A 25238-nucleotide genomic window follows, 5' to 3' on the forward strand; every position below is an offset into this window, starting at 1 on the left:
CGCAAACAGAATTCTTTCCCCCCGTTCCTGCATCCATGTGTCTCTACTCAGAAAATACATATTTGATTCAGTCAACTATATGCAAAGACAATAATTATTCTTATGCCTTCCTTCTTAGGTATATCTCTAAGTTGGGGTAGTAGATCTGTAAGGGACTTGGGAGTAGTTTTTCACTCCATGCTTTGGGTAAGGCAGAACCAGTAGTTATTTGCAGTTTCTGATAGTTGTTGGTCAGAAATGTTCTTGACAGACTTGGACGTTGAGATCCTTTTTGGTTTTATGTTTTGTTTTCTTGGCAGTTCACGATTTGGAATTACATATAAGAAGGAAAATGGGAAAATTTGACAGTGCCGTGGTAGACCTTTTTAGTGACAGTAAAGACTGTGCTGATGAAATATGGATATATGTTCAGTTTTGATCCATTTTTACATGTCAGTGATACTAATTCTAGGGATAATGCTTTTGCTCAGGGAGTCCTGTCTGAAAATGCAGTTTGAATTTGTAAGTTGAAGAAGGAAAACAGATTTGCTGTGGAACATATAAATGAACAATAAGCACTTTCTGGTTACGTAAGTGAAGTGAAAGGAAGGAAATACTGTCACCTGGTGAGTGGTTTACCTGATTTGGTAAAGAATAAGTGACTTCAGAACAGTTAAAGAGGGGGACAGGACATTCACAATACAGTCAGAAGAGCTCATAAGCCTCATCTCTGGTTTTGGAGTAGAATATGTGACTGAGATCTGGCCACAGTTACCTTCAGTGGAATAGGAAAACGTGGAATGACATCCAGCTTCTAAAGATGTTAATGATCATGAATGATTTTTGCTGGAGGATCAGATTGATTAGTGCTGAATTAAGGGTTTTGGCTCTCTTTAACATCAGTGGAATAGAATTACAGCAGGATAAAAAGCTGCTTAATTCATCACAGTTTAGAGGCAGAATTAATGAGTGCCCTGGAGGTATGGCACAGCTTCATCGGGGGATCAGAAGCACAGAAAATATGGAGATAGAAGCTGATGGAGAAAAAAACAAGAAGAAAAAAAAAGGGTGACACCCAAGATTTGATCAGCTGGATTTGAGCTCTTGCTCAGGATGTCTCCAAATGGATCAAAGGATTAATGGTACTTGCTCCTCATGTCTTGCAATCATCTACAGCTTACATTTGGCTATAGAAATACAAGTACATTGTAGTATTGCAGTTGGCAGTTGTCAAATACCAGTTAAATACCCTGTCTGTACTTTGGCTGCTAAGGTAGCAAAAGACTTTGGTCAATGCAAATTTGATTTTTTTATACCATATTTTGCAAACACCACACTTTTTCCTCTTTGAGTTCACTGGTTACTTTCAGGAAAGTTTCAAAACTGGCAGATGAAGCAAAATAGGCTTTGGAATTTTAGCCAGTAGCACTGCTCTATGTTTCTCAAATTTAATTTTATTTCCTTCTCAGACTTTCAGTGTCAGCTGCCATTCTTCACTTCTGAAATTGAACTGAAGTCTGTATAAAGTATGACTGGTTAACTCTCCATGTAGTGCCTAGTGTACTTACTGCCTATAGGTTTTGTGCCTTGAAATTTAAACTGTGGCTTTAAGTTGAAAACGTAAGGTCTATAGTGAGGACATAATTGTTAGATAAGATTCTGTTTTCAGTTAAAGATTGAACACTACATGATATATAGTAACTTCTTGGGTATTCTTCTCAGGGTGTACTCTGTTTGCTAAAAACGATCTGGTCAACAACTTCTCTAGAAGTAGCTTTCAGTCTTCAGTTAGTCTGTGTGACTTGGAAAGTAAATGGGAGTTTGTAAAGCAGAAAGATCGATCAATCCTTAGTCATACTCAATCCAAAAGCAGTGGTTTCATGATCTTAACTAAAAAAGTACCAGATAGCAGTTTGCTGCTGGGTAGGTGTGTGGTGATGTAGTTTGATCGGCACAGGGTTAAAAGGAGTTTACTGAAACACTCACAAATACTGTCAAATCCAGATGTATGGGTTATTGATGGCTACTTATGCTAATCTTCAGTCTTCCAGAAATATTTCTGTTATTTTTGTCCTGAAGCGAAGCACTGGTGGCAGTCTCCACCTTGTCACTCAGAATCAATGCATACCACTGCTCTGTCTAGAAAAGAGGTGGTTTTTATTGTAAGTCCTGATTTTTTTTCTGAAGAACTGTTGCAGGCAACGATAGAACACTTGTCACAACTATAAAACACTTTTATGTGTACAGAGAGCTGAGTTAAACTGCATCTATAGATCAGTGTTTCACAGTTTAAAATAACGCTATAAAGATAAAATATGTACTTAGTTTTGTGCATCAGATCCAAGATGTTAAACTGTATAAACTTTGAGAGAAACGGCTATTTATAGATGTGGCTGCAGAGTCTCTGAATCAGATGTATCTTATTTTCCCATTCCGAAGTTTTAAATATTTAGCAAGTGTACTTAAAATATGGAAGCAGGATTTTGTATGTTTACTTTCATCAAAGCTTTAAAAAATTAATTGCTTTGTCCTATCTTTTTTAATCTAACCATTACATTTAGTGTAAGGTTCAGGAACTTGATTTTGGGTTTTAAAGTAAAGCAAAATTTAATGTTAGAAAATGAATACCAATTTTTAAGGTGAATTTTATCTTCCAAAATCTTTTGGGTTTTGTTGTAGCAATCTGTCTTGCCATATCTCTAGTTACATGGAGATAAATGCCTTAATTTTTCCATGGGTGAGCAAGAATAAAGATTTCCAGAGAAAATGAGCCATAGTTCAGGAAATGGAAAATCCATTTCTATCACTGAATTAAGGTCTGCCCCGTGCAAGGTGCTTAGCAATGTGGCTTCTCTTCTTAGCAAACTAATTGTGTGATGAAGTTGTGGCAGGCAGGTTTGAGATATGGTGGTGCCTTTTCTCTTGCCAAGGCAGCATTTCTAATGCAGCATGGCTTTCTCCCAGTGGGGAAGACTACCAGCAAGTGTGGGATGAATTTCCCAGGCTTCTCTGGTTGTCCTTTCCATCCTGGGCTTTTTCCTATCATTTGTAACACAACTTTCTGTCCTCCTCAGTCACTATTGATTTTTGCAAACATAGGCTGTTCAGCACCACTGACTACTGAATGTGCCATTCCTGTTTCTGGCTGCCTGGGGCTCAGGGTAGCAGGGAATGATGCTTCTGGCTCAGAAAATTGGCATCTACATTGGCTGAAGTCCTGCATATGTCCCAGCCTGATCCCTAATTCTGATGAGCACTGTCTGCAAGCTGTGTAATGAAACAGAGAGGCTCTAATTATGTGATAGTCTGCTAGTACTGAACTGTAAATGGCATCCTGATGCTTTAGCAGTGGAAGGCTGATTCTTAATGAGCGCAGTATCTCAGGCAAACAGAGCTGTAAGTTTTTTATGACTTCTGGAGGACAGGTCATGGTTTTATAATTATATCCTTCTCTGAGTATACAGGAGTATCATTCCATTCCCCTCTCAAAGAGTGTTACCATGTTTTCTCCCAGATTGTAGAAATTGCTTAATAGTTAGGATTGGTATGTCACTGGTGTTTATTTTAAGCCGTTGTAGACATAAATGCTTTTTACCCTGATTATTCATATGCTATTTGACTACTAGTAAGTGAATTCACAACATTTAAGCTGATATTTATTAATGACAGGATGCACAGCCTGACCTACTTTTCTGTGCACTATCAGCAGTGAATGTAACCCCTTGGAAGAGAAATTAGGAAACTGCCAGAATGACTAGTATAAATGATTCACAGAAGACTATAAGATTGAATATTATTCAATAATACAGCAAATCTGTATCACTAAATCTGCTGAAAAATAGAAAATTTGGTTTAAATAAATATATCATGTGTGCTGTTCAGAAGGTGGAGAAAATAGCAAATGTTTCTTTGGTTGAATGCAAGATTAGAGGAGTTCTTTCATGTTAGAAAATTATTTTTCATGGATTTTTGTTAAGTAGCTCAGCCAGTCTCTTCATAGAAAACACCAGTTGCAGTAAGTGTGGAGAAAAAAGATGGTAAATTTGAAGATAGTGGCATCTCTCTTTGGCCTTACCTTTTCTACTTTAGTCTCTTACACTGTTGTAACTCAGGAGCATACAAAGTAACTTTGAGTTATACTCTGGCGGTAGAAGAGATTAAAATGACAAGATGTATTAAAAAAAAAAAAAAAGGCTTCTCATTCTGCTGGGATTAACTGGGCATCTTTGGGCACTTACGTTTTAACCTTCAGCTCCTGACTGTCAGGAACTTTTGGCTTCCAGGCTAGATACCACAGAAGGTGAAAAGGCAGTCCACTGAGCAGGTGCAGACTCTGAAAAGTGCATTCCATCGCGGAGGAGGGCAGAAATTGCGAAGTGGGCTTGCAGTCAGGTAGAAATCTGAATTTGGATTTTTTTAGTTGTATTAGTCCTTTACTTACAGACATGCGGAAAATGTTAAAGTCTCAAACACATTCATTAGTACATTTTATCCAAGGTGTGTGTGGGGGCGTGTGTGTGAAAGATGACAACTGCTTTCACAGCAATGTTCTATGCCATTCCCTTGTTAGGAGAGAAAAATACCACAAATCATTGTGAAAGGTTGGTGGATTGTAGTTTGAAACTGGTGATTCTGCAATGTATGCTTGGCTGTGGCTTTTTGGTTAGCAGAGAGCAGTTATTCCAAGCAGACTGGCAAAATTTCTGCACACCTTGCTGACCAGACCATGTGGAGAAAGAAAAATCAGAATTTGTGTAGTGGCTAGTTTGTCCTAATCTGAGAGCTGCAGCACCTTGAAATTACACTTCAGCTCTAGAGATGTCTTGGTTTTTTGCTAATGGATGACTGTTTACTTACAATTTTACAGTTCTTGTGCATTATTGTACTGCAGCATCTCTGCTCCTCAGAGTTAAATGTATATGCATATTCCTTCAGCTTTTCTTTAGGGGTTGTCTAGATAGATTTAGCTTATCAAGCTCTGAAGACTTCTCTTAGCTGAACTAGAAAACTGAGAGCAGTCCCCAGGCTGTGTCGTTGCAGGGGGTTGTTTCTTTACAGGTGCAGGACTTTGCCCTCGCTGAATTTCCTAAGGGTGCTGTTGGCCCATTCCTCCAGCCTGTCTGGGTCCATCTGGATGGCAGTCCTGCACACAGGCATATCAGCTGGTGTCCCAGGGTGGTGTCATGTGTAAACTTGATGAGTGCTCACTCTTCCAGAGCATTATTTAAGGTGTTGGGCAGCACTGGTCCCACAGTACATCCTTGCATTGTGCAGGGTATACTTAAATAGCAACTTTCACTTTGTCAACATGCTGAAGTTTAATACATCAGAGTAGGACAGTATGGCTGCTTGGCCTTTCAGTAGGAGTTGCCTTGTATCTGCTGTTTGAAGACCAGCCTTGTGCAGCCATTTTTATTAGGACAAGAGAGGATGAGAGATCCATATAGCTACTGCCCTCTTGCTCGCAGTTGCTTACAGTTCGTAGGCTGCTTAATTGGGATGGATAAACGTGTAGTTTGAGTGGAGAGGAAAGAGCACCATGAGGTTTTTGATCACTTGGGAGTTTCTGAGTTACCTGTTGTGGGGTGGTTATTTTTTAAATATACCATGACCGAGGGTGGAATATAGGTGTAAAAAAAAAGATCTATTCTCTTTCATAAATGTGGTGACTGATACATGATAACTGTGTACTCCATGCCTGACATACTTGCGCCTCTCTTACTATCCCCAAATCCTGTAATCTGTGGGTAATTTCTTAAAGGAAATGCAGCTTTTGTCTACTTTGGATTTTTATGCTTTGGAGATCTAAGGTATCACTGGGTATTGCTGCAAAACCACTTCTGGAGTCTGACACCTCTGCCTCAAGAACATAATGTGTGTAAACAGTAAAACCTGTACAACCACAGTTAAAGAAATAACTGTTCTGCAGAGGTGGCTTTTCTTGGGTTAAACTTGGCAGCTTCAGATAGATGGAGATGCTAGTTCTCAGGAACTGGGCCTGGAAATGGGAGCCAAAAAACGTAATAAGCAATTGGCATTGTCTACCTATTCTTGTGGTGAATGTACACAGCAGGAAAGCTGGATAGTGTGTGGCCTTAAGCTTGTATTTTTTAGTGATTGCTCTCCTCGCTTCAATTGAAAAAGAGAAGTTTAAAATATTCAGTTACATCATTTGCTATTTAAACATCATTTTTACTCTTTCCTTTTTTCTCATTTTCCAGTGACAATGACAAATATTGGAGAAAAAGGTAAGATTTTTTTTTTTAAGCTATTTGTAAGTGGAATTCATATTTCAGGGTAGTTTACTAGTAAAATTGAGATACAGGTCTAACCTGTTTTAAATAAGTAAACTTTTTTGTATTACTCAGCTCCTTTTATTATCCCGCTGTTCCCGAATATTGCTTTAGCTATTCCAAATAGAGATAAAAAAAAATTAGAACTTTTAACTCTACTTACTGGCTTTCTGAAGTGTCAACTAATCCTTACTTACTGAACAAGTAAAGCTCATGTAAAACCAGGACTTCTAAAGATGAGCAGCATGTTTGTGCAGAGTGCAACATACTTAAATGGAAGGTGATATTTTTCTGCATTTCTTCTGTCTTTGAAGAAAGAGGAGCCTTCAGATACATAACCTTTTCAGAAGATAATAAAACTGCCTGATTAGTTGTCATCAGAGTTTGTACCCCAAGGCTGTAGCATGTTTAGATTGCTTTTCCAGATGCTGTTTTAATACCACAGCACAAAATGGCAGTGTAAAGTGTGGGGCTGTGAAGGTTTTGCAGGAAGGGCTTGGGGCTTAAGAGACAAACTGTGTGCATTTTACACTTGTGTAATTCCAGCAGGTTTTACTATATCATTGGTGACTTCCTCACTTCTTCTAAATGTTTGCTAATTAATAAACATTTGCTTGAAAACTTTTCAGTTCAATGATCTCTCCCCCAGTATGAAAGCATGAGCGTATCTGCAAACTTCAGCACCTGCGGACTTTAAAATAATTCCAGTTTCTTGCTGCTCCATAGTGTGTGTGTGGGAAGACGAGTGTGGTGTTAGGCATTGCTTAAAAAGCACATTAGAATTATGAGCAAAATGCATCAGGAGCATTACATTTCCTTATTTTTAGCTGCTCAAAGCCTTGGTGAGCTTCCGCCAGTTAGGAGAAATTTACCCTGGCTGTGCTTCTGCGCTATGTTCTTTCAAGAGGCAAATAAGGCTCAGACCTACTATAGGTCGCTGCAAATTTCCAGGCAACTCTAGCCATACTAGCTATTTGTAAATGGGTGGTTTGCAAGCACAGCATACACCGTTTGAAGTCATTTGGGGGTTTTTTCCCAGAAAAAAATGTAAAATACAAGGATTTCTGCGCAGGGAGCTGAGGACAGCTCTTCTTTTTCTGTCTCAAGGGAACTGAGGTTCCTGTGTTGGACTCTCAACACGCACAGACCCGGTGGAGCTGCTAGTAGCCCAGGGTCACTTTGTGGTGCAGGTAAATTGGTGGGTAGGTAACCTGGGAGAAGTGATTGGTCAGGACCTCGGCCAGGTTGGAGAACAGAGGTACATGAGTGAACAAGAAGAGCTTAAGTCTCATGCAGGCTTTGAAGGGGAAACATGGGATAATGTCTTCAGGCTAAAATTTTGTCTTACTCCAGAAGTCTGAGTTTTTATGTGTGAAAAAGGAATTTTCTTATCAGTCAGTTACCATTATTCTCACAACAGTGAAATATTGATGGAGATTAGTAAATTCATAGTGTACAGAACTGATGTAACTTGCCCTACCTTGCCCTCACTTTATGCCATGAATATACTGTTGTTTAAAAAAAATACTGATTTAGTTTGTATAAATCAGGGTTTTTTTTAGAGTTGATAGAAATGTTTTGATAAAAATGTGGACTGTTCCTTCCAGATGCCTGTGCAATAACCAGATGGTCAATAACTGTATTATGCTTGGTGGGGAGTCCAGTTCCATTGCTTACTTATATTGATGACATTTTTTTTCTGTTTATAGACATGGCATATGGCTCTTTTCCCCTGTCATCCCAAAAGCTTTCTGCGGGATTGCTCCTCAGATTTTGTTGGCTTTTGTTTATTGTTTTTTAACTGCCTAGTGAATAAGAATAAATATTTACTGTGTTGCTGCTTTTTTTGAGTAAACAAACTTCAACACCAGAAACATTTATTCAGTGTTACTTTTGAGACAAAATTACAGAAACCAAGAACATGCAGATCTACTGTTCCTGCATTTATACACACTATCATGCATGTGTTACAGAAAATTATCTAGCACTGAATATCATTATGTATATAAAAACATGGGCTAACCATACAAGGGTAATATTTTGGATTGTGTAGTGAAAGTACACTTTTCCCTTTATGATGGTTTTTTTTGATGATGAATTTGTAAAAGTTGTGTAAAGGCTATTTGACCATATAGCTGCATATAACCTTGAGCTCCCAACGATCTGAGTTCATCTGTACCGCAGAGAAATAGTATTTTTGACTGTTGCTGACCTAGCTGTCCTCTATTTGCTGCTTCTCCGCCTGACTTAAAAAAAAAAAATCCAACAAAATAGTCTTTCTTGTGCATTAGAGCAAGTTAATCAGGGGATACAAGTATTGGATTTACTGTAGTGAATTCTTGGTACAGTGAGAGATTTTAAATGAACACCTATCCATCCATGGCAGGCTCTTTTGGAAAGGTAATGTTACCTTCTGTATTCTAGTAAAACAACTCAGCATGGTAAATGTTGACTGGCATCTATTAAAAAAATCCAAGAATAAATCACTGGCTGTGAAGAATGTAAAGTAGTGAATGAATATTTGAATTTAAAGAACCTGCAGGTTTTTTAAAACCACCCTACTGTCCTCCCTCCTAAAAATTTATAAAGCAAATTAACTGGTTATGGTTACTGCTCAGGTATCATATGCATATCTACTTGAAGACTCCCCTCACTGTAGTCATTGTTTAGGAAGCTTTACTTCCTTTGTGGGATTTGAGGTTTTGGGGTTTGTTTTTTTTTTGGCATGGCTAGAAGTCTCCCTACATGGTTTATAGAGCTAAAAAAGAGATGCATCAGTTATTTAACAAATGCATAAATGCTTGATAAATAATTATGGGGCTCTAATAGGCTAGTAACTGTTCCCCTCAAACTTTTGTAATGTATGTATCATGACTTTCCGCACAAAGTCTCTATTTGTCTCACGTAAAGTTGCAGTGCAGTATTTCGTTGTTTAGCTTTCATGGAGGCTCTATTTACATCTGTAAGAGCACTATCTATCTGTGCTGTGTATAGCAGCCATTTGTAAGCACTATAGTATCACTGGTCTGTTTGTATTAATTCTGTTCCTTTTTGATTTTAGTTGTGTGCCTGGTTGCTTACCACATATTTTTCATGCTGTTCGTCTGGTCATATTGGAAGACAATCTTTACGCTACCAATGAATCCTTCAAAAGAAGTAAGATAAACTTCACTTTTGTTTCTGAAATAGCCTACTCAAATGCCTGATTTTGTAGTATTTGAATATCTTAGGCTCTGGTCTCACGTAGTTTTACACTGTAGAAAAATACAGATGGTCGTTAAAGCTGCTCAATAGCAGTAAGATTGCAAACAGTGTAATGACCAAGACAAAAAAAATTACATCTTCTCTTTAAGTTAAGTTTTAAAGGTTTTTTTAATTGCTTTTTAAAGTTACATTGTGTTTATGATACTAAGAAGGAAAAAGCTCTCCACTTGAAAAATCAGAGCTATTCGAACTAGCAGCTCAAATCTTTGCATGGGGCAAAAAATTGATTTCCCTGTGTTTAAGACATATTGCCTGTGAGCATCTGTCTGTTGTCCTCTGAATTAGAACTTCTTCCCCATCTGTTTTGGTATGTAGGAATTTGAGGGTTGTGGCACGAGCACACAAGCAGGTAAGCTGATCCTGGGAAGTCACAGCTGGCTAGGCAGGAAGGGAGCTAGTGGAGAACAGCTGCGTGGAAAAGAGGTCTGAGTAAACCTATACCCCAAGTCTAAGTCCAGCTAGTATAGAAGTGTTAAAGAAGGAGGATCCAGTTGTCTTGGAGAATGTTAATACACAAAACCAAGTTCAACATGACGTAGCCTCAAGATAATTGCTTTTAGTACTGTATTAGCTTTTTAAATTATTTTAATTTCATGTTCTTTCTAACATTAAAAAAAACCAAACGAAAAACCAAAACTGTCGATAGCCTTGGTGAAAATCCTCCCCATGCAGCTTCGTACAACCAGCACAACTTTTTAGCCTCTTGCATCCTGTCTTTGTACAGAAACCCCACAGTCCTCAGTAGATGCATTGTCAGACAACCTCTGAGGTCAAGAAGAATCATGCTGTGGCTGCTCTGGAGTTTGAAATATCCACAAAACTAATGCTTATTTTGGCATGGACTTGCAACTCCAGTTTCTATAACTACCATGCCAACACAAAATAAATAGCTTGTGATTTCTGCTGTCTGTTGTGTGGAAGTTCTTTTCTGAATAGTTTTTATTCACTAATAAGATATGTAATTGTGGAAACAAGTAGATAATTCAAAGTAATTGGCATCTTCCTTGAATTTCACACTGCAGACTTTACTACAGCTTGGGGCAGAGAGGAGTGAAATAAATTAAGAACCCATTTCATCTGGTAATTGCAGCAAAGTATATGTATGTATATGGTGAGTGTAGTGATAATTAGAAGGGTTTTCAAATTACTGGGCTGATGCCAGTAAAAGACTTCCAAAACATTTTGACAAATCCTTAGTAATTACAGTGGATTTCAAAGCTATCATACAATGCTACTGGTGAACTTCAAATGGGATATTAAAAGTATTGAAGTTGGGTAATAGAAAGCAGTGCATGGTGTTTCTGTGTTCTTTGAATTTACACGATGTTGCTGGCAGTAAGTGACATCTTTGTTGTTCCATGTCTTTTTCCTGATGTACTGGAGCAGAAGTTTGTAAATGAACTGCTGTACCAACTATAGCAAATACTTGTTTGAAGGCTGAAAACACACGTAAAGCTTTTGTGTTTTCTTTTCATGGATACTGCAGCTGGTGCAAACCATGCAGCTTGTACATTTCTTTTTAAGCTTATTTCAACTTTATACAAGTGTGAAAAGCTCTAAAGTTCCAGCTGCAGTTTCTCTTTGAGAGACTTTGAGGGACTTCACTTTAGTGTACGCCATTCTCTACCTGTGTGTACCTGTATGGCGCACTAGCTATATACAAGCATTGCGTGAAGATGGGAGAGAAGATGGTTTCCTAGGCAGGAAGGTTTTGTAGACTTAGGACCACTCTGAGAACCAATACAAAATGATGGAGCAGTAGCTCCATGTGCATCAAACAGGAAGCATTACAAAAATAAAGTATTCTGAATCAGGTTTCTGCAGTGAGAAATCCTGTGTATCCCAATATAAATCAATTCAGGTGTTAGCAAGCATGTGTTCTTGCTAGGGAAAAAAATGAAAGGTAACTTGAGAAACTGATGCTAAATAGTGAAGCTCCAGCTTCTGCTGGAAGATTGTGAGCCTTGTTACAAGGTAGAGTGGTGCCTTCTCTCTGGAGGGGAGAATAAGCTGCTAACTGTATGTTTGTCTGCTTTCTTAGTTTTACATGCATCACTTCCGTTTAGGGGAAAAAAAAATTATTGTCATGACTAGCCTTTCTGTAGACATAAACCCTATGCAGAGGTCTTCTATTTCTAGCACACTTTAGAGACAGCCACTTTTCCTGCCAAATATGGACTTCTTTTCAGAGGTGGTTTTGTATCCTGTTTCTCTGGTAGAGAGACTTTGGCATCTCCCATTTCTAGAAGCTACAGTGACAAAGCTGACTATGTTGCTGTGTTGCAGAGGACTTCGGATTGCAGGAAATTTGGACTATGTCACGTATATTGTGCATTTCTTTCAATGATGTTTACCCTCTTAGTTCTTACTAGCGCAGTGTTTGTTGTGGACATTTTGGGCAGTGACAGAAGTTGTCCTTTCATGCAAGATGTTAAGTGGTTATTCTGTCATACAGGACACCCATCTCTTCCTTCTCTCAGCCAGTCTCGAAGTAAAAACACATCCTGACAGCTGCTGAAGAGAACAGCAAGTCTCCAGTGGGAAAGAATAGAAAAGAAAATATTAGTCACATGAAGAGAAATAAAGCTATCTTTTCTGCTATTACTAGTAGTGTATTTTCTTTAAGTTAAAGATTGGCACCTAGCTTATATTAACTATATAATATTTAGTATTACAGAAGTAAATTAACTCACCTTTCAAGGGAATGGTAAGTGCTTGATCCTCTTCTTGAAGAGTGATGCTTATTACTTGTGGAAACATTCAGCATCGCATCAATACCAAATCAGAAATAATTCTAATTTTGTCTTCAGTTGTCATAAACTAAATTAGGGGTCTTAGGAACACTGGGTTATTTATTGTAGTACCTTGTACATGCTGCAGATCCATCATTATGAAGTGAATGTTTATTTCTCTTTACATCTCTACAGATTCTTAACTTGAAATTTGCTAACATATCTTTGATTTTAAAAATTATTCCAGTTTCATCTATCATATTCAGACAAGGAATCCTTGGAGAGGGAACCTAGAGGTGAATCCCAGCAAGAAGTCTTAAGACGGGCAGCCAAGGATCTTCCTATCTATACACGGACAATGTCTGGAGGTAAATAGGTGTTCAGGAGAGCACCAAAGGCAGGTGTCTTGATGTACTACGTAAACTGACTAAATAAAAAAATTCAAAGGTTTGAATTGTAGGGAAGATCTGCTTTTCATCCTTCGTGAAATAAAAAAAGTGACCCAAGAACTTAACTTTAATATAACGTTATACAGCTACATTTATTCAGTGGAAACGTTGTTGGAAAGTAAATTGCTGCATACAGTTTAGGATTTTAAAGTGGATTGACAATGCCTTGCTAAATGTTTGCAAACTGACATTAACAAATAGCTTGTAATGCTAACAAACTGCAGAAGAGGCTGTAGCAGTCATTAACTGCATTGATTTCTTCTTTCATAGGTTGAAAAAAAAAATTAATAAATCACTGTCTGCATGTCATGTATAGCTAGATAGATCACAGTAAGAAACTTACTGTTTTACTTGCTGGTTGTTCAGTTGCAAGAACAAAGTAAGAGTTAATCTTAACCTACTGATACTGTAAATTTGTAAATGCTGGCTAGCTAAACAAATCCAGGAGAAAATCTCATATAGTAAATTAAAGCTGTTAGAATAATAGCTTAAAATAGCTGTATTGTTGAACAGTCTTTAAAGGTTTTACCATCTAGTGAGGGTTTTGTGTATGGGTTTTGTTGATTCATTGGGTTTTTTCGCAGAGCTGAGCGGTTTGGAAGAAAGAGCCCTGATTAGCATGATTAGCAGAGATTGCAAAAACTGAGCTTTTTGGCTTCACTCTGCCAGATTCAGCACTGCAAGTACTTACAGAATGCAACTGTTTGTCCATGCTGAAATGTTTTCCTGAAATGTTTTCTTGCTGGGCTGAGCTGCTAGTATTTACTTTGTGCAGACCTCAGGAATCAAAATGTGTAACTGTACATTGAGATCTAATCTTGGAACTTTTTCGTTTAGCAATCAGATACTGTGACAGATGCCATCTTGTAAAACCAGACCGTTGCCATCACTGCTCTGTATGCGACAAGTAAGAAAATATTTTGAATAAGTAATTTTTATGAATTAATGGATTTTTTTCTTGACACAGAGCCCTTGTATTTTATGCATAGATTTTTTTCAGATTTAACGTTTTGGCATATGAGCTTTTTTTTCCCTCAGATTTTTTTCAGATTTAGTTTTTATATACTTATTTCTAGGGAAGTCTGTAACTTACTCTAATTCATTTGATGGCTTTCCTGATGCCAACATCGATTACATGGTCTTATACATTCTTTACATAATGGTTAAAATGATGAATATTAATAAAGAACTTTCCTTAAGAATGTAACCAAAAATAGCTGATAAACAAAAATTTGCTTCTTTTGTTAGAATCTGAATAAACATCACTACCCATCTCAATCTAATCATGATGTGACTTGCATCTTATCCGAGGTAATAAACTTAATATCCTATTTTTCATTGGATAACTTGCAGGTTATTTGTTGGGTTTTTTTTAAAGAAAGAAACAACCAGCCATCCCCCCATTTCTAACTGAAGTCATAAAACACAAGTTTTTGTTTGTCTAACACAAAAGGAAGTTCACGTCCATATTCCCCAGAAGTCTAATTGCTTTTTAATTTAATCTTTCTTTCAGCTGTTCTTCTCTATGACCTCTCTCCATTTAGCTTGAGTGTCTGTGTGGTTCTCCACTCTTGCCCTCAGTGAATTAAATTTCTAACTTTAGAGAAGGGGCTTCCTCAGAGGTAGATTTATTCTTAGCTTTAAGGCTGTTCCAAAAGCTCTTCAGCTGATATGCATCAAACCTCTCAACATGATTGTGGGGCAGAGAAGACTTTCCCTTTGTCCAGCAAAACAGAAGAGGCACTGAAAGAGTAATTGAGCTGAGGCAGAAAGAGGATCTCGGTTGTGTTGTATGGGCTGGTGGTTGTAATGTAAGATAGGAACATTCTTGTGACTGAGCAGGGTGGAGAACGCAGGATGACCTGTGTTATCCTAAGAAATGTGAGTAATTTGGAGAAGGCTATTAGTTCATAAGTTTTGAAGAATACCTTAATTTTGTCCTTACCTTGTCACAATTCACTTGCTTCAATTATATCTGATTTTCTTGTGCATGTTTTATTAATGGAGAGTGATTCATTGCAAAAATGTTTGGGATTTTTTATACAAGGTAAGTTCTTAAAAACCTGTGTGCATCTGTATATATTTCTATAAAAGCAAATCATGTATTTGGAAATACATTTGCTTGTATCAGTAAGTATATAATAATTGAACTATAGAATATAGTTCTGTAGAATATATGGAAACTGAGCCCAGTTTCTAAGGCTCTGTCAGAGAATAAACAACAGTTGAAAAACCTGTTCAGAATGAAGACCAAATCCTAAAGTTGAAGTTATAGGCTGCATTTTCTTAAATGACTATGCTCTTGACAGAACAAGTGTTAAGAGTTCGGGTTATCTACAGTTTACTTTTAGGTAAACTATATTATCTGAATTTAAATAGATACCTTTTTAAAATAGATTAGGTAACCAGTAGTACATATGGGCAGTTCTTAATCTGTATGTGAATAATTTAAATCTGACACATAACTGTGCTTCTGACTTTTTTTTTCCTTGTGCTTTCTGCGATGCTTGGAATTCTGTTGGGTTTTTTTAAGATGCATTTTGAAAATGGATCACCATTGCCCTTGGTGAGTGTACTATTGGCTTTCCTTTCTTACTTTCTGATTTGGTAAACTCTTGAGGAGCCTGTTATGAAGGTGATGCTTCACTGTTCCTGCACTTAGATGCTTATGTGAAGTTACTGGTCTTTCAGGACTATTGGAGTTATTTACTGTGTCTTCTTATCCTAGTTGTGAGGTGTGGAAAGACAAGGGGTAATGGGTTCAAGCTTAAACAGGGGAAGTTTACATTAGATATAAGGAAGAAGTTCTTTACAGTGAGGGTGGTGAGGCACTGGAATGGGTTGCCCAGGGAAGTTGTGAATGCTCCATCCTTGACAGTGTTCAAGGCCAGGTTGGATGGAGTCTTGGGTGACACAGTTTAGTGAGAGGTGTCCCTGCCCATGGCAGGCGGGTTGGAACTAAATGATCTGAAGGTCCTTTCCAACCCTAACTATTCTATGGTTCTATGATTTTTCTTAGACCTATGACTTAGCTATCTCGTGTTTTTACAGTTAGGATGAGCTAGGATTCTGGTCACTAAGAAAACTTGTTTTAAGAATTGCATCTTCATGGACTTTTGAGTATTAGTGTGGCTTAGTTGCACTGAATGGTTAAATACTACCTTAGGTTAAAAACCAAAGGGAAAGGCTGTGCCTCGTTCCTCTTACTGAAGCTACTAGGACAGCTTGAGTGGCCTTGCTGGAAACAGCAAATTAGCTCTTTTAGTTTTATGGGTTCTTTGTTTTCTTTCTATTTTTTCTTCCCTCTCCTTCCCACCCTCCCTCCTTTTACTTCCATGTCAGCTTGCACAGTGTTTTGTTTTCCTTTTTTCAGCAGCTCTTAGAGCCAGTGGGTAAACAGGATGTGTAATTAATTTTACGTTGGTTTGGCAGGTATCTCATGAACATACTTAAAGATAATTGTTTAGTAAAGTTCAGGTTAAGAGGATTGAGTGGTAGGTATCAGTTCTTTACCATATGGAACCAGTCGGAAAAGAAGAATCTCCTGGCAGTGGTAGATGGTTCTAAGCAGCTGGTTTGACCTTCATAAATCAATTTGTCCTGGGGGAGGAAGGGGTGCAGGGCTTCTGCTGTTTGTCTTGGTCCTGACTACAGCTTCTGACATAATGCAGTATGATTTAAGAGTCTCCCCTTATTTTGCAGCTGCGTGGTAGATAGATACGATTGAAAGAAATACTTAACAATATAGGATAGAGTTACTTCCTGTCTGTATTTTTTGCTGTAGGGATATTAGCATGTGAAACTGGCTGATGCTTAGTGGTGTTAGCATGGTTCTTAAGAAAGAAAAAAACCCAACAAACAAACAAAAAACCTCAAAACAAAACAAAAATACCCACACAGATAAAACCATTGAATGCAGAACAAATTTCTTATAGGAAGAAAGGCTGTTTCCTTTTCTCAGCCTTCTTACAGCTGTCCTGTGGAAAGCTGAAAGAAGAATAGCTGTCAGTCTATTCTTGGCAAAGTGTCAGTGAAAAGTCTCAATATTACTATATTATTCAGTATTATACACACTTTCATAAGATTTATGGTCTGTTTGGGATCTTTTGAGTTGTCCTGTCTTAGGATAGTACCTGAAAATGTCCTTCATGTAAGCTTTAATTTCAGAATAAAAATCCATTGCATCAAATAACAAATCATAAACTGAGCACTTATGTGTTGTATGAAGGGATAGTGAAGTGGTATTTCGCTAGGGCATAGACTTCTAGAAAAATAAACTCAATTTTCCTATCAATCAGTAGCATTTGCTTATTTTGCCTGTTTGCAGACTCTTTGTATCCAAACAACATAAACATAACCAGTTTGAGAGAGTATTTACATTGCTCAACATAAACATACCCAGTTTAAGAGAGTGTTTACACAGCTCATTGGTTTTAATCTAATAAGCAAGCAATGGGTGCAGAAAAGCAAGAGGTGGAGAAGGTACTTGAAAGACATGTAACACTTCTTGATGGAGAAATGTTCCTTTTGTACTTCAAGTAACAGAAATGCACTAGAAAAAGAGGTATTATCTTGCTCTATTTTTCCTAGTTTCACAGTTCCTTGCTCACCCTGAAAAAAATAACTGTGAAAGTGGCAAAGACTTTTGAAATACTGCACAGATGCTGATCAAATCCTATATTGGGAAATACAGGGCTATTTTGCCAACAAATGTAATAATGCAAATCAGTATACTGGGTGGGGTTTGGCCCCCTTGAAAATCTCATTAGGTCCTCTTTGCTTTTTGTCTTGGGATTTTTTGGTGGGAGCAAGAAAGAAGGGGGAAGGAACCCAAGTGATGCTTAGGGAGACCACAGAAACAGTAATGGGAATTACTACTATTTTAATACTCTGCTATTAGAAGGGTTTCTGGAGAGAGGACAGGTAAAAATAACCTAGAGAGAGTAAGATGAAGCATTTGGAAGGCAGAGGTAGTAAGATGGTAGTCATGTCCTAGTCCCAGATCGGCTGTTTTCTCCTTTTTTGGAAGGCTTTGTTTTGGCTGTCACTCCTGTGCTAATGGAAGTGCTGTGATAAACGGAAATATTTAATGCTAATTGCCCTCTAACTACTCTAAAAGGTTTAAGTGATGCAGAAATAAAAGCATTAGTGATTTCTATGCTAGTGCTGCTGCTACTCATACTGTATATAGATGGAGCTGCAGGCAGAAACGCAATGGCTTGAGAAATCACTAAAAATATAATTTGTATATAATAACTTTAATACTAACAAGGTGCATTAGGAACACCTTAGGAATAATTTGAAACATCTCTCTTTTGTCTTTTGAGTCATCTGAAAAGAATTTAGCATCTCCTTAATTCTGTGATGCTTTTTGTTAATTGAGTTGCATCACTTTCAGTGCCTTGTAGGTTATTTGCTTGGCATTTTCAGTAAGCTAAGTCTTGAGACAGACAGGATATCTCTTCTTTTTGTACTTCAAAATTAAGTGGTTTGAATGTTACCTGTAATCCAAATTGTTAACCTGGACTGTTCTTTTCTATGAATGTTTTAGTGCAATAGCACACCATTATTTAGCCAGTCGTTGGTACATTTATCAGTTTCACTCTTCCTCAAAAATCGTAGACTTCAAATCTAACCACCTTTCTTGGGTTTTACTATAAGTTCAAATAGTACAATTACAAAACCTTGGTGTTTACTTTCTCTCCAATCTTCTGATTAACTATTCTCTTCCACTAAGAACTCCTCAGTCTGCAGCTCTGTCAAGATTGAAGAGACTGGAATAATTTATGAAAGTTTATTTTAATGTGTGTACCATTTGCAGTAGTACAAAACAACGAGAGAGAAATCTGTCTTTGACTCAAGAAATTCCATCTTTGGGGGATAACATCTCACTTGAAATTTCTTTTCTCACTAAACAGTGTCATAAAGTAAAAACTGTCCTAAAATAAATACCATGAAAGGAAAATGGGGTTATCAGAGAAACCTGGAATCTGAACTGCTTACAGTTTATCATGGAATTTCTTACTCTGACATATTTAACGAAAAAGAACACTTCACTGTGGAGAATTATAAATTGACTTACCAATCAGAATCATGATAAGCTTAAAAAATCTTATGGGTCTTTTTAATTAGAGCAATCTGTTGTGAGTCCTTCTTAACTGTAGTTGATACAGATGCTTAGCTATTACTGCATGTTTAAATGGCAATGCTAAATATAATGTTTGGCCAAGGTGGCATGTTCTGTAAAAGCAAAGCCAATAACAAACCAAACAAACATTTACATCACATGCTGGGAACAGATTTCATGCAGTAAGTGAAAATTCAATTTCAGTAAGCTGTTGAAAATGGTTTTACCAGGTAAAGGTTTTGGGGTTTTTTTTCTGGTGGTGGTGTTTTGGTTTTTGTTTTGTTAGAATTACTATACTAATTTACGAGTTGAAGCTAGATGTGTTTCAGTAGCTTGAGGCACCAGAGATAGGAAGTAAAACTTGATTTACATGCTGATACTAACTTTGAGTAAATAGGTTTAATTTTAATTTGGATGAAAGCAAAGAAAATAACTTCCCTTATATTCCATTTTTACTTTTTTTATTATCAGGGTGAACAACTGTGTAGGATTCTCCAATTACAAATTTTTTCTTCTCTTCTTGGCTTACTCGCTACTATATTGCCTGTTCATTGCTGCAACGGATTTACAGTATTTTATCAAATTTTGGACAGTAAGTACCATAATCTACAAACTGTCTTTAAGCATGTGAAGTTACCACTGTGCAAGAAGTCGAAGATTCCAAGGTGTTATATTGTCATCTAGTATCTCCTAATAGGAGGCACAAAACTTTATCTAATAATCATAGCTCTCTATTTGTTTATTATAGTTTCTGAATTTTCACATATTTCTTCCGTATTTTGAAGCTGTGTAGAACAAGTATGCAATTACTTAGAAAACATTTTACAATGGAATTTACATTATAGGTAGGTTTTGTTAATTTCCTTTGATGCTATGCTGTGCAAAAGTTTCAGAGACATTTTCTAGTATTTTAATTATGATTATATAGGTTCACAACTTAGGGTATTACCTTCTTAGATTTGCAATATTTATGCTATAATACAAGTTTTCTGAAAAGGTTAATTAAACAAGACAATTGGTGTAAAAATAAATTATTCTTCACTGAAAGACACTTCAAAGTTCAGATCCAAATTTCAGATTCTTGTTGCCAGTATTTATACTTTCTCAAGAAAGGGCCTGTTTCTTTAACTTAGATACTGTCAGCAACCTAATTTCATGGCCATTTGTACATAGAAGGTGTGTAATTCGTTTACTCAAACTCTTATATGTGGTGTGTTTGTGTCTGCACTGAATTTAATTTGGCCGAATAGAGGATTATTAATAATCAAATTAAATAGCTATTTCCCCAGTTCTAACAGCATTTTCTGGTTTGTTTGTTTTATTTGTAGAATGGCCTTCCTGATACTCAAGCCAAGTTCCACATCATGTTTTTATTCTTTGCTGCAGCTATGTTTTCTGTCAGTCTGTCTTCTCTCTTTGGGTATCACTGTTGGCTTGTCAGCAAGAATAAGTCTACATTAGGTAAGTTGCTTGAATGCATCTGTGTTTGACAGCTGAAAATTAATAATAAATGTATATTATATGTATGGGTGTAGTAGAAAAAGTGGGCAATCCTATAGAGGTTCCTCTGATCCTAGTTAGAAGTGTCCAGATCTGGCAGTGTCCAGTACTGACTCACCAGTTCTGGTGCTCCCCAGGAATTCTGTCTCTTCCTCTTGCTTCATGCTAATGAACTTCTCCTCTCCCTCCCATTTCCTCCCATCCACAGCTTGTTAACAGAAGCTGAATAAACTGAAAAATAATAATGATAAAAAGTTGAGATCACTTTATAATAAATGCTATAACACTAATGCATGCTCATGCAAGTGCTTCTTATTTGGCATTCCCAGCCCCACAGAGCAGAGAGTCGGCTGATGCGATGTCTCAGGGCAGTGACTCCCATGTTCCCTTCCCACCCTTGCTCCTTGCAGAACCAAAGTTCCTCTATTCAATTCAGCTACATTTTTGTTCAAAAGTTCTGAAAAACATAGTTATTAATTCAAAAAATTTGCCTCTAGTGGAGGCAAGAAGAGAGGAAAAAAATCCAGAAGGCAGGTTGATTGTGGGCCTAGTGGTGGTGGTTTTGATCAACATGAATGAGCAAAAAGAGGCAATGTCAGAGAATGATCTGATATGGAAGAACAGACTTTAAGGAAGTGTTTCTATATTTGATACAGTTATGCATCCTGTCTACCATATAATTATAGATGCATAGAAAGGACTCTGTGTTAAGAGTTTATTTTGAAAAACCTCAAAGAAGATGGCCTGTGCCTCTGCTATGGGGCAGTACGTATAACCGCATGGAGTACCAGCGTTAAACCAGGATTTCCCACCACTTGAATGCATGTTTGGTTACAAATCTTAATAAATGGAGGTGAGGAAGATTTGGATGCCTCTTCTACACTATATCCTGGACTATAATAATACCAATTTGCAATAATATTCATTAAAGTTTCTAAATCTCTAAATAGTTTTCTGTTGATATAAACTGAATTAGAGTAAGCCAGTGAATTGATTTCCCCCCCCCCCCCCCCCCCCCCCCAATTCTCTCGGGATTTACTAATACGTAGATGATTAGTGAAAAACTTTGGATATATATATTTGAAAGACAGCTTGTTTACTTGAAGATTTCTCCAAGGTTTGTGGGTTTCTTCAGTATGCCGAAAAATCATCTACTTAGAAATTAGTATCAGAAAAAAATTGTTCAATCTAGTGATAAGTGGAGAAAAACTTCTAGTAATGATGCTTAAATGAACAGAAATAATTAAGTATTGTGTTTATAAACTGGTCTTACCATTTTAGTGCAAAAAAAAATTGTTAGAGATAGCCACTTTTAATTCAACATTTCATATTTTTAAACCACATTGAATTCCATGCAGGTAATATACCATGTTTTCTGTACACTGAAAAAAAATCTTTTTGTCTCTTCTTCCCATTTTACCTTGGGAAATTGCTTGACATGTGAAACCTTGAACATGCAATAGTTTGGAAATGAAGCCATGACAGCTTTAAGCATGACTGTTCTTAAATCCAAGGAGATGTTTTCCGAGCCTGACACGGGCATCTAAAAGGGTATCTCTATTTTCCCTTCCCCCTTCTTTAAAACATCTTGTAACTAACGCATGCTACATGTTGAAGGTAATTTCAGCAGTTCATGGCTAAGGAGTTACTGCAGAAGGATGATTTCTGCATGGTTTCAGCATGGTTTGTGTGAGCTGTACTGTCAGGACACCAGGGCATGGTTTGCCTAATATATATAGCCAGTTAAGGGAATTAAATGGCTATCAGTCACTTGGTGGAAAGTGGATGAGTTTTCTGCTTCAGGCACTTTGCAACACTTGAAGCTATATTTAGCACTTGTCTCCAGAAATTTAGGTTGGATGTCTGGGGGGAACAATCTGGGTCTATGAGTAAAGTGCCTTCTTTATGCAGCTGTAAAAATACACAACACTTTAATACCCCAGGGTGTGAAAAGCTAGTCTTATTACTAAAGTAGGTTAAGCTTTTGCTCTTTCTCATTACTCTTTCTGTCATAAACTGTTTGTTTAGGCTTTTCTTTCTTGAACACTGTGGTATAATCACATGCTGAAATCTTCATATAACATACCACGCCTTTTTAAAAAGTGAGTTCCTTGCTCTTCTTTGCCTTGATTAGGGGGGCAGATAAAAGAGACTTCCACCCTTCCTTGGCCATGGGACTTCCTCTGCACACACCGTGACTATGGCACTGACTTTGGCTTTCATGAATGGACTAGCTTTCTCAGTCATTTGGGCAGTACAACCTCTCCTCTTGGATGATGGTATCATCAGTGCAATTGCCTAAATACCAGTGTGAAACTTAAAACATGCTATCTTGCAAAGAGATCTGTTTGGTTTTTTTTTCTTTTAAGAGGTATTCAGAGCTCCCATATTTCGTCACAGAACAGACAAGAACGGCTTTAGCTTGGGCTTCAGCAAAAACCTAAGGCAAGTGTTTGGCGATGAGAAGAAATACTGGTTGCTGCCTGTGTTTTCAAGGTATGCTCATTTTTTAATGCTTCATTTGTTAGAACTGTTGAGTAATCAGGATCCACAGGGTTTAGGGGGGTGGTTGGTATTTTGGAATAAGATACAGTAATATTCGCTTCAGAAAAAAGTTATTTGAAGTCTGGGGTGGGTTTGGTATATGTGACACTAATCCTGAATTTTTCAGTCTAGGGGATGGTTGCTCCTTCCCAACTTGCCTCGTTAATCAGGATCCTGAGCAAGCTTCCACACCTGGTGGTCTTAATTCAACATCCAAAAAGTAACTGCTTTTTGTTACTTATTTCAAATAGTTGATAGTCTCTTTTTTCCTCTGCACATATAAACAGAGCCATTTATAAGATACTTAAAGTGGTAAGCAAATGAAGAGTATCCTAATAATAAATACAAGTCAGATTTTAAACAGCTAAGCTGTAATTCTACTAATAAATTCATGGAAATAAGGTGTTTGTTTCCCCCCCATAATGTGCTTTGTCTCGGTTCAGTGGCGTCCCAGGACTTGAGTTTTCCACACCTGCCTAATATTCAGTATCAGCAACATTCTGTTCTGCATGCATAAGAGACAGTTGGTCTGCCTGTGATACGGCTGCATTAGAGGTTTCACACAGGGGAATCCCAGGCCTCAGCACTTGGAATCATAAAATCAACTAGGTTGGAAGAGATCTTTAAGATCATCCCTTCCAACCTTTACTCCAGGACTGCCAAGTCTACCACTAAATCATGTCACTGAGGCCCTCATCTACACAGTTTCTGAACACTCCAGGAATGGTGATTTCACCACTTCCCAGGGCAGCCTGTTCCAGTGCCTAACTACCCTTTCAGTGAAGGAATTTTTCCTAATACCCAATCTAAACCTCCCCTGGTGCAGCTGGAGACCATTACCTCCTGTCCTATCACTTGTTAGTTGGGAAAAAAAATCAGCCACCTCCTCGCTCCACCCTGCTTTCAAAAACGTGTACCAAAGCACAGGAGGCTGCCTTTTAAATGTACATCTTGTTTCTCCTGATATAAAGACATATTTTCTTAGTTCTTATCCTTCATGGACATGAAATCTTTAAAGTGTGAAAAGTACACAGATGCTTCTTAAAGTAAATAAATTTAATAGCTTAGTATTTCATATTGTAACTTTTTTGCAACACCTAATGAAGAGTATGGTAAGTAGAGTAGACTTGAAGATGTGACTAAGAAATTATAATGGAATGGTATTGGCAATCTTTTATTTGTAAAAGAAATACATTAAATTTCAGCTACCTATTTATTTATGTTTTAAATCTTACCCCAGTGATCCGTAGCTTATATTAGGTAAGAGAATTTGGAGATGTTTTCTCCATTATTTATCATGTCAGGTTTGTTGTAGTGGGAGAGAATATGGCTAGAGTGCATTTGGAACTGAAGTACATGTACTAATATATAATAGCTGTCAAGGAAAAAATTGGAATGTTTCCCTGTTCTGTGCTAGGGAGTTGCTTTATAGATTGCATCTGTCACACACTTGCATCTGTGACAACTACAGTGTAATGTATGTAGTGATAAAAGTGTAGTGATTCATCAGAAAAGAAGCAAGGTCAGCTAGGTAAAATACAGATTATGACAGTTTATAAAGCGTGGTAAGATAACGAAAAATTAGTGCTGTTTACTAGTGTTCTTTTTATTGGTGTTACAGTGAGAACCATCTGTTTCCTGCAAAGCCGTTGCGTGATTCCCAGAGCCACCTTCTCACGGATACACTGTCTTGGTCTGAAACCAGTGCAAAGGCTGAAAAGGGCAAAGTTGGTAAGGAATTGATCTTATGCTGCAGTGATTTGTTTTGTAGTAAACTACTTTCGGAGGATACAGTGTAAAAATGACCACAGTTACTTGGTTTGTATTCATGAACCAAAATTCATGAAGCTTGTTTTAAATCCACGTTTGTAGGAAGTTTCATGTATCAAGCTGCTGTGCCCTTCCCAGGTAAACCTGACCAAGAGGTACTGAGAACACTAGTGCTATTAGATGCTAATTATTATTTAGGCTGAGACCGATAGTTCTTTTGGCAACAATTTGCTTATACTAGAATATGATGACACCTTGTTGCAACTAGTGAAAAACTGTGTAACGGACACAGGACAGGAATAGACTTGGTAATAGTGGAATGACATTAAGATGGCTTGTTAATTAAAGGCTGTATTATTTGTTGAAATAGACATGAGACCTTTTCCTATGGAAATGCCTTTTTTTTTTTTTCTCTAAAGGTATGAGCAATCCTGCATTAACCATGGAAAATGAAACCTAATTTCCCTAAAAAGAAACATTTTGAATATGTAAGGAAAGGTATGTTAATATTCTCTGTACTTAATATGTTTCCATGATGCCTTACCACTTAAAGAATGCACAAAAGAAAATTACTAAAGCA

The 25238-nt window shown here is 37.4% G+C and overlaps 1 protein-coding gene across 3 annotated transcripts in view; it reads left to right on the top strand.

Moving 5' to 3' along the window:
• ZDHHC2 (zinc finger DHHC-type palmitoyltransferase 2) overlaps window positions 1-25238 on the top strand; it is a 34880-nt gene that overhangs the window by 3194 nt on the left and 6448 nt on the right. For 2 of the 3 annotated variants that reach the window (XM_030493164.1, XM_030493166.1), the window contains exons 2-12: window positions 6201-6227; window positions 9334-9428; window positions 12516-12636; window positions 13555-13624; window positions 15251-15283; window positions 19316-19436; window positions 20173-20305; window positions 22714-22840; window positions 23016-23108; window positions 24510-24619; window positions 25078-25156. In XM_030493164.1, coding sequence (XP_030349024.1) covers window positions 6201-6227; window positions 9334-9428; window positions 12516-12636; window positions 13555-13624; window positions 15251-15283; window positions 19316-19436; window positions 20173-20305; window positions 22714-22840; window positions 23016-23108; window positions 24510-24619; window positions 25078-25118 — 971 coding nt within the window. In that variant the 3' untranslated portion in view covers window positions 25119-25156. The remainder of the gene's footprint in view (window positions 1-6200; window positions 6228-9333; window positions 9429-12515; window positions 12637-13554; window positions 13625-15250; window positions 15284-19315; window positions 19437-20172; window positions 20306-22713; window positions 22841-23015; window positions 23109-24509; window positions 24620-25077; window positions 25157-25238) is intronic. The other variant, XM_030493165.1, reaches the window with a different exon arrangement.

The sequence above is a fragment of the Strigops habroptila genome, chromosome 7 (assembly GCF_004027225.2).
Source record: "Strigops habroptila isolate Jane chromosome 7, bStrHab1.2.pri, whole genome shotgun sequence".
Lineage (NCBI taxonomy): Eukaryota > Metazoa > Chordata > Aves > Psittaciformes > Psittacidae > Strigops > Strigops habroptila.